At 42.5% G+C, this 17057-nt stretch overlaps 1 protein-coding gene across 4 annotated transcripts in view; it reads right to left on the bottom strand.

Moving 5' to 3' along the window:
- LOC109530230 (apoptosis-stimulating of p53 protein 1-like) overlaps positions 1-17057 on the bottom strand; it is a 75581-nt gene that overhangs the window by 24923 nt on the left and 33601 nt on the right. For 3 of the 4 annotated variants that reach the window (XM_019893838.1, XM_019893840.1, XM_019893839.1), the window contains 3 exons: positions 13519-13580; positions 3661-3756; positions 349-405 (listed from right to left, as the gene is read on the bottom strand). In XM_019893838.1, coding sequence (XP_019749397.1) covers positions 349-405; positions 3661-3756; positions 13519-13580 — 215 coding nt within the window. Of the gene's footprint in view, positions 1-348; positions 406-3660; positions 3757-8637; positions 9232-13518; positions 13581-17057 lie in introns of those variants that run through there. The other variant, XM_019893841.1, reaches the window with a different exon arrangement.

Here is a 17057-nt window from a genome sequence, read left to right as displayed (position 1 = left end):
GTGAGTAAATGTGTGGTGAACAGTCTCCAACTATAATTTTTTGATCCACTTCATTTACATTAGCCGCATCACTTGGTGTGCAGTGAGCCTGAGAGGGGACCACACAATTTAGCGCCCATTATTTGCGATCTTCGTATATGAGGACATTAAGTGTGTGTTTGTTTCAGAAAACTTAACTTCAAATGTGAGATCTGATCAAATTTTATGACCAACTCATGCACAAATCCAGGTAATTCCAAAAGTTTTCCATCCTTTTCCTAGTAACTGCACATACTACACTCCACAAATGAGCATGCCTTGCATATTTTTCTTCACAACTGGCGTTCTAAATTGCCATCTGGATCCCACCTGTGTTTGTCCATGGTTGGATCTGCTTTCCTGTTGAAGATACTTCAGTCTTTGCTCCTAAAACACAGAGGAGAAAATATTTCAGTTTAAAATGCACACTCTATATCAGGGGTGTCAAAATCATTTTTGTCGCGGGCCACTTTGGAGTTACGTCTTCCCTCGGAGGGCCGTTAAGACAGTGAAACTGAAATAATGTTTAATCATCACATCGCATTATTACTTGTACATAAAAAAAATGATTACTCACTAGTTTTGAAGTCACTCAAGTATTTGTTCAATTATTGCTTAAGTGAGTGTAAACAGGGTAACAAAATTATTTCAAAATGTCACCGTTAGTTATTACATACACAATTTGAGAGTTCGGAACAAATTGAAGCAAGAATCATGGAAGTTGACACTTTGTTGGTTGATTTCCTTTGGTGGGCCGGATCTGGCCCCCGGGCCTCGACTTTGACACGTTCTCTATATGATCCCTGAAATATTCGCACTTCAGATATTGTCAAGGAGGTGGACCAGCTTTGTCTCCACTACAAAAATTGGGAAGGCAGGAATGCGGGGATTATTCCCTGAGTAATTGACGGAATAATTGATTCCAAAAAGATTTGTTTGTGACAGCCCTGTTGTCAAGAGTTTTGTTTAAAATAGTTAGGAAATAAGCACCTTTGCTTTATGTCATTTTGATGGATCTATCCATCCATCTTCTTCTGCTAATCCAAGGTTGGGTCACAGGGGCAACAGTTTTAGCAGGGAAGCCCAAATTACAGCCTCCCCAACCACTTTGTCCAGTTTATCTCCTGCTCCATTCTTCTTCTCACGTGTGAACAAGACCCCAAGATTCTTGAAATCCTGACTTGATTTGGGGCATGCGCTCGTCCTTGTAGCAGTCACTGCACCCTTTTCCGAATGACGAAAAAAGGTCTCGGATTTGGAGATGATGGTTCTCATCCCAACTCCAGTGAAAATTGAAGATCTTCCACCAAACTGGAATGCCTCAGTGCATCAGCTGCGTCTAGAAGGTTATGAACAGTGACAAAGGGCACCCTTGTTGGAATCCAAACCTCACTTAAAACGAATCCAACTGCCTGGAATGCAGAACAAACTCAGACACTGGTCGGACAAGTACCGAACAGCCCGTATCAGGGGTCTGGTACCCCATAGTCGCAGAGAACATCTCACAGAATTCCACGAGGGGGCATCGTCGAACACCTTGTTCAATCTATAAACTTCAGATGGTATTCCTCTTGACCTGATGCAGATGTGACAGTGGCACTTCACACTTTTCTGGATCACGTAGTGCAGCAGTCCCCTACAGCCGGGTCGTAGACCGGTACCGGTCCGTGGGTCATTGGGGACCAGGCCACACGGAAAGAATAAAGAACTTACAATAAAAATGATGGTCATTTAACTTTTAACTGTGTCCTCATTGTTTTTTGCCCTCTTTAGTCAATGTTCTCTCTCAGAAGTGTCTTTTGCCTTTTGTCAAGAACTGATCCAAGGACGTTTGCTTTTGTTGGCTTTGAACAATCCTTCGAAAAGGTCCAAGGCAAACATCAGCATAGTGAGTGATTGAACTATCATAACGGCTCATGGCCTGAGGGGCGAATGACGAGGACGCTCCATCGACACAATACTATCTATTTATCTATCTAGACACACAAACACAGACGGTAAGAGGTCCCTCTTAGCCAATGGGATGCCAGGATGATGCTCGGTAGTAGCCAATGGCAGAGTAGCTATAGGTATGTTGCGTTCAGGAAACTCGGAGCTGCGAGTGGCAGCCCATACTGTCTTTTTACCTTTCCTATGTTGAAGTTTCTTTCGTAACAAGAGGCAATATTTTCCTGTTGTGGCGTTTTGTAATTTGATAATTTCGTATGAAAGAGAAATACGTAAGTAGAGGTACCACTGTATATGAACAGGGATTCCACAATTAGAGTAAATGAATTATCTTCAGACGAATAGAGTGAGGGTGGCTCTCACAAACAACAAAAGCAAAAGACCCTGGATCTAAAATCTCAAACAACCTACCGATGTCATTTCATGTGGCGCAAACATGGCAGCCCCCGAGTTCTTAAAATAACCAGAAACTAAAATGTACATGGTGATTTTCATGCCACACACAAATGATGGCGGCTTATAGCAGGAAAACTTGTCTGAACACTCGGAGTTCCGTTTACTTTTGTATGAATTGTGAGTTTTTTATTCCAATTCTAAAGCTTTTGAACAGCAGTGTGACAGCTGCGATGTGTTACACACATAAAACGATGCAGCGATTTCTTCACACAGCACCTTTGAAAGTTGGGACTTGTGCTGTCATTCCTTATCTTTCACGCTATCGTACTATTGCCAGAGGTATTAAATGAGGTATGGGTTGCCCCTTGCTGATAGAAAAACACTCTTTCAACTAATTTTCTGTTTGAATACAGACATAAAACAATCTAAACATCCCCAGTGTCACATCTAAAAAAATAAAACTTGCTCGAAATGTGCTTGAGATGTGGCATTTATACTCGTTCTTTTCCTGGAGGGCCCACATCCTGTAGTCTTTGAATATCCCAGCAGCTGTGGCTTCCTGATGACTTCATTTCCTTCCTATAGTGTTCCAATCCCACCACACAAGTATGAGCTACACATAAAAAAATTATCTGCAAGACACTCAAATACTGTTGTTCATTTTTGACAGTCCTGCGAGCACAGGTGTCAAACTCAAGGTCCGGGGGCCAGATCCGGCCCACCACCTCATTTTACGTGGCCCACAAAAGCAAATCAAACATGTCAAATTCTATAATGCTAGATGAAATCTCTACCAAAATTTAAAATTCTCATCTGTAATAAATAAGAAGGATATTGTAAGCATTTTCTTGTGACCAAACCCGTCATGACGGTAACTTAAACAAAAGTGGAGTAAACCGTTTTTCTTGACTTCTTGATATGATTTCAGTCATAACGGCCCTCCAAGGGAAACGGTAGCTAAAATATGGCCCACGACAAAAATGAGTTTGACACTCCTCCCTTAGAGGACAACTTGTGGCAGATATACATGCACAAGCCATGATCTTTACACCACACATGCGTACACATTTCTCAGCGGTTTGACTGTAACTGGTGGGGTGTCAAGTGCGACCCTTTAAGACTGACTCGAGATGTAGACAACCGTAAACCAAGGGACAGGCAATCCATCCAGAGAATGACTGCGTGCGTGCATGCGTGCATGTATGTGTGTGTGTGCATATATATATATATATGGACATAAAATGACGATAATAGTGATCTTTAGTGTTATATATATATATATATATGTGAAAAAGTTACCTTAGCAACCAACATCTGTTGGTGAGCGTCTATTTGTTGCTGTTGTCTTGTGGCCATTTCCTGCAGCTCAGAGAGGGTTAGCTCCACACGGGGAACCTACACAATTGGCACAGTAAAAATAAATAAATAAACAATTAATTTTAAAAAAAAAGACTTTTTACAATTTCTGTCTCTCTCTCTCTCTCTCTCTCTCTCTCTCTCTCTCTCTACATATATATTGTGTGTGTCGCTACTACAGTAAAAACATTATTTCCTTTGTGTTTCTACTCTCATTGGTCCATCTGTGATAGACTGTCACAGTCCAGATGATGGATGCGGTTGTTCCTGAGAAGATGAACCCATAAGAGTGACACAAGATAAATGCCGGCCGAGAGTGAACAGCTGCGCACGTTCCACTTCACATTTTAAGGTCATCCAGCTTCTTCGGCTTGCTACAGAAATGTTATTACGTTAGCAGCTGGTGGCCTTGGCAGGGTGACAGAGTTATCGTATTAGTCCAGGAAAAATGGCCTGATTTCTATTTGGCTTCAGTTTTGGAACACTGTCGGTGACGACAGCACATTTGCAATGCAATCTGATCATACTGCTCAAAATATGCCTGAATTTACCATGTGGGGGCAGTAGCTCATATGTAAGGAGCAGCTGGGAAATTCAGGCAGGTCCATTTCAGGCCAACCTGGCCCAGCGTTTTTTTCTTTGTTTGTTTGTTTTAATAGGTCCTCATTTTTATAAAAATACACACAGCCCTCTTTGAAGAAAACATAATTACAGACTACTGTTCACCAAATATAAGACGACTTATAGGGTAGCCTGTATAATGCCAAGAAAACCATGCACAAGTCCATCAGCCACAAGCAGGGCCGTGTTCAAACGGCTGCCCGGGTGACCCGGACGTAGTCAGGCTGCAGCACGTGTTTATGCTTTCTCACACCGTTGCTGTTGTGTGACATTTTAAGAAGCAGACAAGCACGTCCGATCGCAGTTCAAGTACCGCTCTGGACAAAATGACCCCTATTTTTTGAAAAGATCCCAGTCTGCTTCCTGACTACTGTCAAAGCATCTTTGGGCCATACACCAACCCAAGCCCCCCAAACCCTAGAGAGGCGGCACATTTTGCGTACCGTTTTAACACTGACATCTCTTCTTGCATGGCTGCTTTTGTGTGATCTGTTTTACTGTGTGTGGCGTGCAGCACAAATAAACAGGAGAGTGTGTTGAATTTTCCTTGACGGATTATAACGGGCACAATAAAGAAATGAAAATATAAAATGTCATTAGCATTTCATTTCAACATTTGCAGATCAGATCCCTGATTTGGAAAGATGTGAATGTCATGGCAAATACGGAGAGGGAATTGGATACAAGATATCAAGGAAGGAAGGACCCAACCCAGCCACATCCTGCTATTGTTTATGTTAAGTCACAGACAAACAAACTATCTGAACATGCAGACACACATGCACAAATGCACATGCACATGCGCGCGTACACACACGCACGCACGCACGCACGCACGCACACACACACACACACACACACACACACACACACACGCACACAAAAACACACATACACATAGGAACACTCAAAATTCCACTTAACCTTGTACGTATGAAATTGCTCATTAAATAAACACAAAGATGCCTTATGTGACTTAGATTGGTGGAGGCAATTTGTTAATTGAACAGCATCTGAAGGCAGCATAAGTGCAGGCGGTGTTGCAGTCTAGCAATTAGAAGATTGCTGGTTTGATGTAGCCCCAAAGCAGACAGTGAACCCTCATTTGCTCCTGATGCTGAGTCACAAGCCAACCAAGGATTTATAGCAGCAACAACAGACTGCTGATGTGGTGCATGGTCGTGCAGGGCATCTACATTTCCATAAAATACAGAAATTCAGGTCACTGTTAGCTTATTTGGTCACATTAAAGTCGACTCGTTCTTGGTTGTTTAACCCAGGGGGGTTCACACTTTTTCAGCATGTCAGCTGCAAGATGACCATGTCAAAATTATATACAGTAGTACCTCTACTTAAGAATGTCTCTTCATACGAAATTTTCAAGTTACGAAACGCCTCAACAGGAAAATATTGCCTCTTGTTGCAAAGAAATTTCAAGATACGAAAGGTAAAAATACAGTATGGGCCGCTACATGCAGCTCCGAGTTTCCTGAACGCAACATACTTAAAGCTGCTCTGCCATTGGCTATTATCTGGCATCTTCCTGGCATCCCATTGGCTAAGAGGGACCTCTACCGTATGTGTCTATGTGTGTAGATCGATAAATAGATAGATATGTGTCTATGCAGCGTCCTCATCATTCGCCCCTCGGGCCATGAAGCGTTCCGATGTGAATCACCCAGAAAAAGTGTTCACTAGTTGGGCGATCGCTCACTATGCTGATGTTTCCATCCATCCATCCATTTTCTTATCCGCATATCCTCACAAGGGTCACGGGGGGTGCTGGAGCCTATCCTAGCCGTCTTCGGGTAGAAGGCGGGTGACACCCTGAACTGGTTGCCCGCCAATCGCAGGACACACACAGACGAACAACCATCCCCGCTCAAGCTCACACCTAGGGACAATTTCAAGTGTTCAGTCAGCATGCCATACATGTTTTTCGAATGTAGGAGGAAACCGAAGTACCCGGAGAAAACCCACGCAGGCCCAGGGAGACCATGCAAACTCCAGACAGGAAGGCCAGAGCTGGAACCGAACCTCTGCACTATGAGGTTGACGCGCTATGCTGATGTTTGACTTGGACCTTTTCGAGGATTGTTAAAAGCTGACAAAAGCAAACGTTCTTGGATCAGTTCTTTACAAAATGCCAGGCAAAACCACTTCTGAGAGAGAACACGAACGAAAGAGGGCAAAAAACAATGAGGACGCAGTTAAAAGTTAATTGATCATCATTTTTACTCTTCACTCTGTTCTTTGTTTTTTACATGATGTACAACTCTCATTTATTGTGCAATAATCTAATAGTAACATGTATTTGATACATTTTGATTCATTTTTATGCTTTAGAAAACATTTATGTCTGAATTTTGGCAGGGCTGGGAACGGATTAGGCATCATTAGGGCATTTACATGGAAAACGCGTCTCTACTTACAAAATTTTCTAGTTAAGAAATTTCTTCCAGAACCAATAAATTTCGTAAGGAGAGGTACCACTGTACCTACTTTATTAATTTGTTCCATTAATAAATATACTGGGGAATTCTTTAAATGCAATATATACAGTAATAATATGTAATATATATCTTTGTGCATAAATGCATGAACCCGTATTGCACAATGCAACTAGTGTCTATTTTCTGTCCTTACATTACTCTAAACTTTACAGGCCTCCCAATGAACATCAGTCATGTTGGAATTGTAATTGGACTGAATGTTTTTATCAAAGGCCCTAAAATGCCTCTCCACATTTCCCTCCTTCGACCCGGCCAGCAAGCACCAGTCGGTCAGCAGGCCATCCCAGTTGCCACCATCAACACATAGACTGACCGGCAGCCACGATATGCCATGGAAGGCCCCCGCTATCTGGCCTTGCGTCAATATTCTGGCGGATGACCCCTCTGTTCTGCATGTCACTCTGAAGCTCCGGGGAAACCGCCAGTGAGTGCCCAAGTGCATCGCCAACTCTGTATGGAAACACTGTACTTTGCTTACTAGGTCCACTAATCGTTTCTAAATTTTATTATTAAGTTTAGAGTATATGAAACAAAATGGAAAATGCTTGTTAGCTAGGTTTGCTAGGTAGCGCCCTTATATGCGCATACGCGGTGAGGCTTGCAACCGGCATATGATTGGCTGCCGTGTTTGGCATTCAAGAGACAATTTTCACAACAAATTATAGCCAAGGGCCTACTTTTTAATTTTTTTTTTTAACTCAAGTGCCATTGACAGGCAGATATATCAATAGCATAAAACTGGAAGGCCTGGGGGGTTATTGACTTCATGCCATGTGAGCTACCCACACTCCCTTCATGAGCTACTGTTCGATCGCGATCAACATAATGGGCAACCCTGGTTTGACCCATTTATCGGAAGTATGCACCCACTTACGTTTCCCTATCTATCCACACCGCTTTTTCCCCGAACAGGGTTGCGGGGGGTTGCTGGAGCCTCCAGTCAGTCACAAGGCACATGTTGAGACGAACAACCATTCACACTCACATTCACACCACCGGGCACATCTCGAGAACAACAACCATTCACACCCACATTCACACCGCCAGTGAGTGGGAACCGATCCCACGCTGCCCACACACATCAGGAGAGTGTACCACGACACTATCGACTATGTTTCCCTCCATTTTCTCAAATACTTTTCAGAAATAAGGCTTTGCAATGTGCAAAAGTTTAAGGTCACTTTTATAGGTGTTAAAATAGCGATTCCACAATGACCACTTATAACTACACCATTAAAATTGTGGGTTAAAAAGAATATTTAACCCAGCAGGTTAAGGGTGCAGAATGTCCTTCAGTAGAGCACAGACCTCTAGCAAATCCGAAACGGTAACACAAGTGAAAAAATATGGTGGAAAAAGATAATTAAAAATATAAAGCAACTGGTGAGCTTTACTTTTGAATAGTTCCATGCAAAACGGTCAGCGTGGCTGGGAGAAAAAAAAAAGGTTCTGCCATTGGTATCACTTCAGTAAATTGCTGCATGAAGCCATTTATAATGCAGCACAGTGCTGTGTTGCATACTTACCCTTGCTCTTTTAACAAGTTAATGTTTTGTAGAAGCTGAGCATATTAACCCATCTGAATCACTTGTCATAGTTGGAACATCCAAAATAAAATGCAAGTATTTCTTACAGTTACGGCCAAGCACTGCACGGCAAGGGAAAAGGCACTTTTTGGGACTCTTTGCTTGCATAGCTCATGCAATCAACACAGGCTGTGCTGTTGTCCTTCCCCAACTGATATTAACATGCAGTCTCAATCAGTTTCCTGCCGTGCTGTATTTACCTGCAGGCTGTCCCATGTGATCCTGCAGGAGCGGACTTTAATTTTGCTGCATTGCCCTTCAACGGTAAATTCCTGCACCAAATCCACCTCATTCCACTCCATCCTGACCGCACTTCTGGACAAACAGCAGCCCTTTACGCTTTCTGGTCAACGAAGGATGCTGCAGGCTTGTAGCAGCGTAAAAAACAAAGCAATTCTGATTACAACTTTCCCATTTCGCAACTGATGATTTACGACACACCTCTCTTTCTCTCTCTTTCTCTCTCTCTCTCTCTCTCTCTCTCTCTCTCTCTCTCTCTCTCTCTCCTTCCTTCCCTCTCCTCTTTGTGCAAGGCACACTCCCTCACTCCCTCCCTTTCTTCATTCCTTTATGAAGTCTGTTTTTGGTATGGTCGCACATGATGTGTAGGGTCAAAATTATATAATGTAGACACAAATAATCAGTTATTACTGAAGTTAGCAGTAATGTTTTATTTTTAAAAAGGTACACAATTGACCGCTTATTTCATCCAGTCTTCGTACATGTAAATGATTTCCTATACTGTTTTTGTCTTCAGTACATTTGAACCATCGCTCTTCCACCCTTTTGCTTGTCGAGTCCTTGTCATGCTGCTGCAGTTGGCTTTTTGCTGCAACGACATCTAGTCTCACCTACCCACCTGACCAACCCCCCACACACACACACACACCCTCTAAACTCCACACTCTCAACCTCTCCCACTTTCTCAGTCGGGAAATCACTGCACCACTGCCTTTAGATGTGTGTCGTGAGTAAGATGAGGAGTTAAGGTAAAAATAGAATGTGTTCATATTAGCGATGGGTCCAAGAATTTTGTTCGACCTGCCCAGTGACACACACCTACCTATATATGTGGTGGGGAGAACATTTGCCCCATGATGCGACATACTTTTCCCATCATGTTCTCTCTCTCTCTCTCTCTCTCTCTCTCTCTCTCTCTCTCTCTCTCTCTCTCTCTCTCTCTCACACACACACACACACACACACACACACACACACACACACACACACACACACACACACACACACACACTGTTAACGGTCCACGGTATTTCCTGGCCATTAATTTTGGGGGAGATTTTGGGGTTAATCTTTGTCTGTGTGTGAGAACAAGCCCCCTGTTCCTTCCTAATTGTTGGCCCTCATCCCCAGGTCAGCCGACCAATAAGTGCAGTGGAGGTTGACCCCATGAGCAAATAGTTTCAGGTGTGCCACCACCTGACAAGATTAACCATCACTGTTTTAACAAAAAGGTCTCGGTTGCTTTCAGGGTGGGCTGTATGTAGTCAGTCGGTGGCTGGCAGTGTTATGTGTTTGTCAGCACTCATCCCATGTGTGTGTTTTCATTCCGCTGTCTTTGGTTTAGTGTAACAAATCAGTTCTTCGCCATAACTAGCTTTGGTTCATTTTGTTCACTTCATTCATAAGGCAATGGAATTTGGGAGTGTTTAACTTAGTCATCTAGTGTCATGTGTCTGTGTTAAATTGTCCCTCAGCCCCAACTCCCAGTGTGTGTACTGTGTTTAGAAGATCCAAACCTTGACAGCACACCACATTTTAATCCTCCCCAACTCCGATACTTATGTTAGGCCTTCCTCTGTTGCCATTACGTGGAAGGGTCGCCACACACACACACACACACACACACACACACACACACACACACACACGCACGCACGCACACGCACACACACACACACAAACACACACACACAAACACACTCTCTTACAAGCACGCAAAGGAATCTGGATCAGTCATCTAGGTACAGTTTGTGGGTGTGTGTGGGCTGCAGGAATTGGAAACAAAATCTGAAATAACAAAGCAAAGTTAATACGCTACCATTCAGAGCAAAAGGCATTTATTAACAACACCCAAAAACGCAGTCAGCGGCTCTCGGCATGAGCTCATCTGAGATGGACTGACGCAAAGTGAAAAAGTGTAGTCTGACAAGTCCACATTTCAGGAATCTGGATCAGTCATCTAGGTACAGTTTGTGGGTGTGTGTGGGCTGCAGGAATTGGAAACAAAATCTGAAATAACAAAGCAAAGTTAATACGCTACCATTCAGAGCAAAAGGCATTTATTAACAACACCCAAAAACGCAGTCAGCGGCTCTCGGCATGAGCTCATCTGAGATGGACTGACGCAAAGTGAAAAAGTGTAGTCTGACAAGTCCACATTTCAAATTTGGGAGGGAAATCATAGACTTTGTGTTCTCTGGGCCAAAAAAGGAAAAGCACCATTCCAATTGTTATCAGCACAAACTTTAAAGATCATCATGTGATGGTATCGGCGTGCATTAGTGCCCATGCCATGGGGAATTTGCACATCTGTGAAGGCACCACTACTGTAATGTGAAAAGACACACTCAGGTTTCAGCGCAACATACCATATGCTGGCATCCAAGTAACATCTTTTTCAAGGACATCCATCGCTGACTATTTCATCACGCCAATGTCACAGTTTGGGCATATTACAACAGCGTGGCTTTGTAGTAAAGGAGTGCAAATGACTGTGCATAATCATTTGTTTTTATTTGCTTCGATTCCGGTGTGTCAAAACACCATTGTATGTATTTAGGTAAAACAAGGTTGTTCACATTGATCTCTTCAGCATTCACCCCCATCACCGCATCAGATGCTCAGCTCCTCCAGTAAAAATATTCCTCCTGATCTCTAATAACAGAACTCAGACATTCCTGCTGCCCCAGGCTATGGCTTATGCTGGTCACACATTTGAACCGCACCACCTACCGCTTGTCCATCAGTAAACCATGTGTCGAGGCTGCGTTCTGTACATAGGGTTAGGACTTCTTCTGTTCAGGAAACACATTTGTCATGCAGCGAACTGAATGGTAGTATGCTTTTGTGTAGCTTGCGAGGAACACTGGCAGCCCACCAGTTAGTAGAAAGATTTAGCGAATTTTGACTTCAAGTCATGATGCTTTGGCATGGAAGTACAGTCATAGAAATAAATTTAACCCAAGACACAAGACCAGAATTTCTTCAAAACTGTCCATAGGTTGTTTTCTATGGCTTCACCAAACGCCTTCCACACCCAAGTGCCTCAGCGACCACCAAAGTTACATTTTTTTGGCTAGCCGGTAACCATCAGCTGCCTCTGGAGTCCCACAGACCCAAATGCCCAATAGGACTCCTTGTTCAGATTGCCAGCATCATTCCCTGCTGGTTTCCCCAAACAGTTCGCCACAACTGGCATCGTTCACCTTACAGCCACAGCTGCAGTCGGCTGCCTCAACAATGGAGGTGCGTAACATTGTCCACTCGGACTCTATGTTCCCTGCCTCCCCGGAATGTAAGAGAAGTTCTGCCAAGGTGGGAATTTAAACTTTTTCTGATGGAGGACTCTGCCAAACATTCCCAGACAGACCCTCACAATACATTTTTGCCATCCAGGTCAGACCAGCATCTTCCCCCACTATCAAAGTCTACTTTGATCACATGAGTGCAGTTTTTCAGGAATGTTTCTCAGTTTGAATAATGACGAAGGAGCTGATGTTTGTGTCAGATTGACACTGCAAACAAGAACTCTAGTCATGGCGTTCCACTATAGCGTATCTAAAATAATAATGAAGGTTAACATAAGTTACAAGAGCATTAACAAGCATCCACGACATTAAAAGTCAATTAATTAATTAAAGAAGACTTGTAGCAATACGGCAGCCATGTGCTCGTTACAAGCTAATCATAATGAAGCTAACAAGTGAATAATTTGTTCAAATGAAGATAGCTAGCTAGCTTAATACTTTTTACTTTTACGTCTTACATACAACTACATACAATTATAAAACTATAATTATAAATATTCTTTATTTACGTCTCTGGCAATCAATTTAATACATGAGCCGTTGGGGTTAAGTTTAAATGTGATTTTAAATGTATTAATTTCTGTATTATAGCACAACTGTTTGCAGTAAGAAGGAAGGTCGAACAGTCATCTGGGAATTTCAGTCTTTTTACTGTCTGTCGCCAACACACACCAAAAAAAATTGGAGTGATATTTACTTTTTTATTTCGCTCAGAAATTCTAAGTACATTTTACAAAGAGATTTTGAGTAAATTTTACTTGGATGGTGTTAGTTTTTTGAAAAAAAGTCACTCAATCTAAGCTTGTTTTGGTTCATAATTTTTTTTCTTTATATTACTTTTTTATATGATAATATTATCACGTAAAAATGATTAGCTTAGCAAAAATAAAATCAGGTGTCCAGGTGTGATGAGCAAAGAAAAAAAAATTGAAAACCACATTTTGTTACATTAAAAACACATTGAACTTACCCCACCCTTCCAAACTGCAGCCGCACCTGAAATTGTTTTGGTCTTTGCAGAAAATGTAAAAATCACACGATGGAGAAAGCAACGCAAGACGATCGTGGAGAAGTGAGAAAGGTGAGAGGACGAGGAGGATGAGGAGGAGCTGTTTGGCTAGCTAACAATCCTCTTAGTCTGGTTATGTCATGAGACCAAACTAATCCCACCTTCACTGACTAGCCAACACACACACACACACACACACACACACACACACACACACACACACACACACACCAGACTGACCAACACACTGTTATACACAAACATGGTCATTGGCACCCTAACCAGCATGGATAATGGAAGCGTCTGGTCTGATGCAAAAGCAACAGGGACCAAAAAAAAAATAGCTGCTAATATGACAACTGCTTGACTTTTACGAAATGACAGACAAAATGTGGTTAGAAATTAGTTATTTTTTCAGGTATAGCAACTCAACCATTAACACTATAGTTATAATTGTGTGCATATTGTACATACTGCAAGCACTGTTTGTAGTAGAAGTATGTGTTTGTGTGGTGCATGCTTACACTGGTGTCCGTGCCCTCTGTTGCTTCTGTGGTCCAAGTTGTCTCCAAAGTCTCCTGACTTCCTGTATAAAGAAGCAGAAACATAAAAATCTGTTAGTCTTGTTGCCAATTGGTTACCCAACATCCAAATATTGTTTGGAATGCCTGTCGGAATGAGGGTCACAGGTGAGTTAGAGTCTATGTCTGCCAATTTTGGGTGAGAAGCAGGCTTCACCCTGGAATTATCACCAACCAATCAAAATGAATAGGTGGAAAATGCAGTGGAATAATCTTGTCACAACAGAAAAGTAGACAGACACTAGTAGTGCAGTGATTTAGAGCAGTGGTCCTCAACCTTTTTTCTGCCGCGTACCGGTCCATACAAGTCCATACCCTTTGCGGACCGGCAACCATTAATTCCAACAGTGGGAGGCAGAAGACAAGAATCCACAGTTTTTTGTTTTTTCTCAATGTAAGAAGAGTAACAACAACGCAGTCTTAATTGTGGCAAGGACCAATTCTTCACCAATATTGAAAGACTTTTAGTGTTTTAGCTAGCTTGTGTGTTTAATATTAGCGTTACCATGGCCAAGACAATTAGCATCTTGACATGTCAATCAAATACAAAATCAAATATGGACAGAGTCTATACTTTAGAGACATTACATCATTTATGTAAAGAAGTGGCCTACGCAGGGTGTCCGGACTCTCCCTGCTACTCTTCCACATTGAGAGGAGTCAGATGACGTGGCTCAGGCATCTGATAAGGATACCTCCGTGGTGAAGTGTTCTGGGCATGTCCCGCAGCCAAATGAACAGGTTCAATGTCAGGCTTCCGCAGAGCTTGCTGATGATCTGATCATTTGAATCAGGTGTGTTGCAACAGGGAGACTTGGAAAACATGCAGGACAGCGGCCCTCCGGGACCAGAGTTTGACACCCCTGCCCTAAACAGTAACCCAATTCTACCTGTATAGTGGCTCTTTGCAATTTTGCACAACCCTGTGGAACAGCATTACCGTTATAATCATTATAGCTCCAGCTCTGTACTGACTTGAACCACTGTCACTGATCTACTGTATATTCCACAGCACCAGACACTATGAAGCGCTCAAGGACATCTGCACAATTGCACACTTGTTGTACTACAAATATTGCTACTGGTCACTTTAAAATGGTGCAATGATTTTCTGCACCAACTGTACAACTGTTATAGTATTGTATTCTACCACTGATCACTTTAGGTTTGCTTGATACTTTGCACATTGTCTCACAGCTGTCATTGGGTGGTACCACCGCACAATGGTACCCTTACATTACGGAATGTCCATCCATACTTATTTGTCATGTCCTTGTCTATGATGATACGAGTGTAGCCTGTACTACCGGAGACAAATTCATTGTGTGTTCGACATACTTGGCCAATAAAGATGATTCTGATTCTGAACAAACACCCCAGCTGGAAATCGTCAACTCTATCAATTATTCCTGGGGCTGTTTATCGATTCTTTTCTAAAACCATACTGACTGTCAGTAATTATATTTTATTTTTGTAAAACATGAATCCAGTCTTACATTAAATAATTTTTCAATGATTTATGAGAGCTGTGGTAAAAATTGAGATGGGTCGACCACTGTGCCGCCCTTTTTGTGAAATGTCCTGTATAAATAGAGCTGTGTTGTTATCTATTGTATATTTTTCTTTTTGTGGTTACAAATTCCAATTGAGATGCACTCTAAAACATTATCAATTACAGAGGACGTTTCTTGAATGACTTTGAAGGGGAGTGGACAGTCAACAAATATTGCTACACCACCCCGCGATTTTTTCACTTAATGGACATAATGAAGTTCATAGCCATCAAGGTAAAAGTTTAAGATCCCTAAAGTAGTTGGGTTCCAGCATTTGTTCAGTGTTCATGCTTCATGTGTGACAGTAGTTATCAGTATTAGTGAGCTGACTTTATGTCTGTGATGGAGGTGAGTTGCCTTACGTGCTGCTTTTTTATCTTGGCTTCCTCTGGTGGACCCTTCAACTTGATAAATGTTTTGCCGTTCATAGTCCATGTGCTTTGAATTTTCCCTCGTTTCTTCAGATTCCATGCTGTCCATGCAATTCCAGCATTGGGTTTTGTTAAGTGCTGATGGATGAATACACCACTGCGCTTTCTTCCTTGTTTACGCAAAGCGACTTTGCGTTTTCTGTTGACAAATCTCATTATCACACTCTGTTTGGCATTGGGCTTACTTTTTGGCAGTCGGTGACAGGGCTTGATGCCTTCAGAGTCCATGGAAATGTCGATAGACTCCAAGTAGGACACTACCTGTTGTTAAATAGAACTTGCACCCTGGTTTGTCGGCTGCCCTCCATTCGTATTCGGAACCACGACACGGGCGTTGGACTCGGACTTTCCATCCATCCATGCATTTTCTGATCTGCTTTATTCTCACGAGGGTCGCGGGGGGTACTGGAGCCTATCCCAGCTATCTTCAGGCAGTAGGCGGGGGACACCTTGAACCGGTTGCCAGCCAATCGCAGGGTACACAGAGACGAACAACAATATGCGCTCACACTCACACCAAGGGACAATTTAGAGTGTTCCATTAACCTGCCATGCATGGTTTTGGAATGTGGGATGAAACTGGAGTACCTGGAGAAAACCCACGCAGGCACGGGGAGAACATGCAAACTCCACACAGGAAGGCAGGAGCCGGAATCAAACCCTGCACCTCTGCACTGTGAGGCCGACTCACTAACCAGCTGATCACTGGGCCGCCCTAATCAGTTCATACAATGAAAAAATATTTTCATTGCATCAGGGTGATCTCATTGCTCTGTCACATGATTCATTTGTTCTGCAAAAAATTGTGCTGCCATTTTAAATTTCATAGGCTGACATATACCGCAGTGTAAACGAAAAAAATGTATGCAGTAGTATATTTCCCATATGTGTTTTGGGTAATTTTAATCACATGACATATAAAGAGTTTTTGTCAAACATATAACAACAGCATGATTTTCCTTCAAATTAAATATATTCTACATGCAGTAAACCATCATGGTATGCATTCATATATGAAAAGGATATGTCGTCAAAGCAGACATATTGTTTTATCTAACAATACACGTTACTGTCAAAGTCAATCATTAAATTCATCAATCATACATGGATGGGGATCAACCAATTAATAGTACCGGGTAGTATATTTAGGTTTCCTTCTCCATTTGGTGTGGAGCAACTTTAAACTCGCACATAACCTCAGGCGGACCTACAGGGTGACAAAATTTTCTGATGAATGCTCCTGATAATGTGTTCATAGTTACTATAAATGTTTCAATCACCAGTTTGGAATCCCACCCCCTCTTCAACAATTTTGCTGGTAGAGGCCAGGTCGCTGGTGGTTTGCTTTCATTGTACAGAAGTTGGGGGTTCAGATGTGGGCTCCAGCCTTCCTGGGTGGCGTTTGCATGTTCTCCCCGCGCTTGTGTGAGTTTTTCTCCGGGCACTGCGGTTTCTTCCCACATCCCCAAAACATGCATAGTACGTTGATTGTACACTA

Source organism: Hippocampus comes, unplaced genomic scaffold, assembly GCF_001891065.2.
Source record: "Hippocampus comes isolate QL1 unplaced genomic scaffold, H_comes_QL1_v1.1 scaffold221, whole genome shotgun sequence".
Classification (NCBI taxonomy): domain Eukaryota; kingdom Metazoa; phylum Chordata; class Actinopteri; order Syngnathiformes; family Syngnathidae; genus Hippocampus; species Hippocampus comes.
The sequence above is the reverse complement of the archived record's forward strand: the minus strand, read 5'-3'. Positions and strand labels throughout refer to the sequence as shown.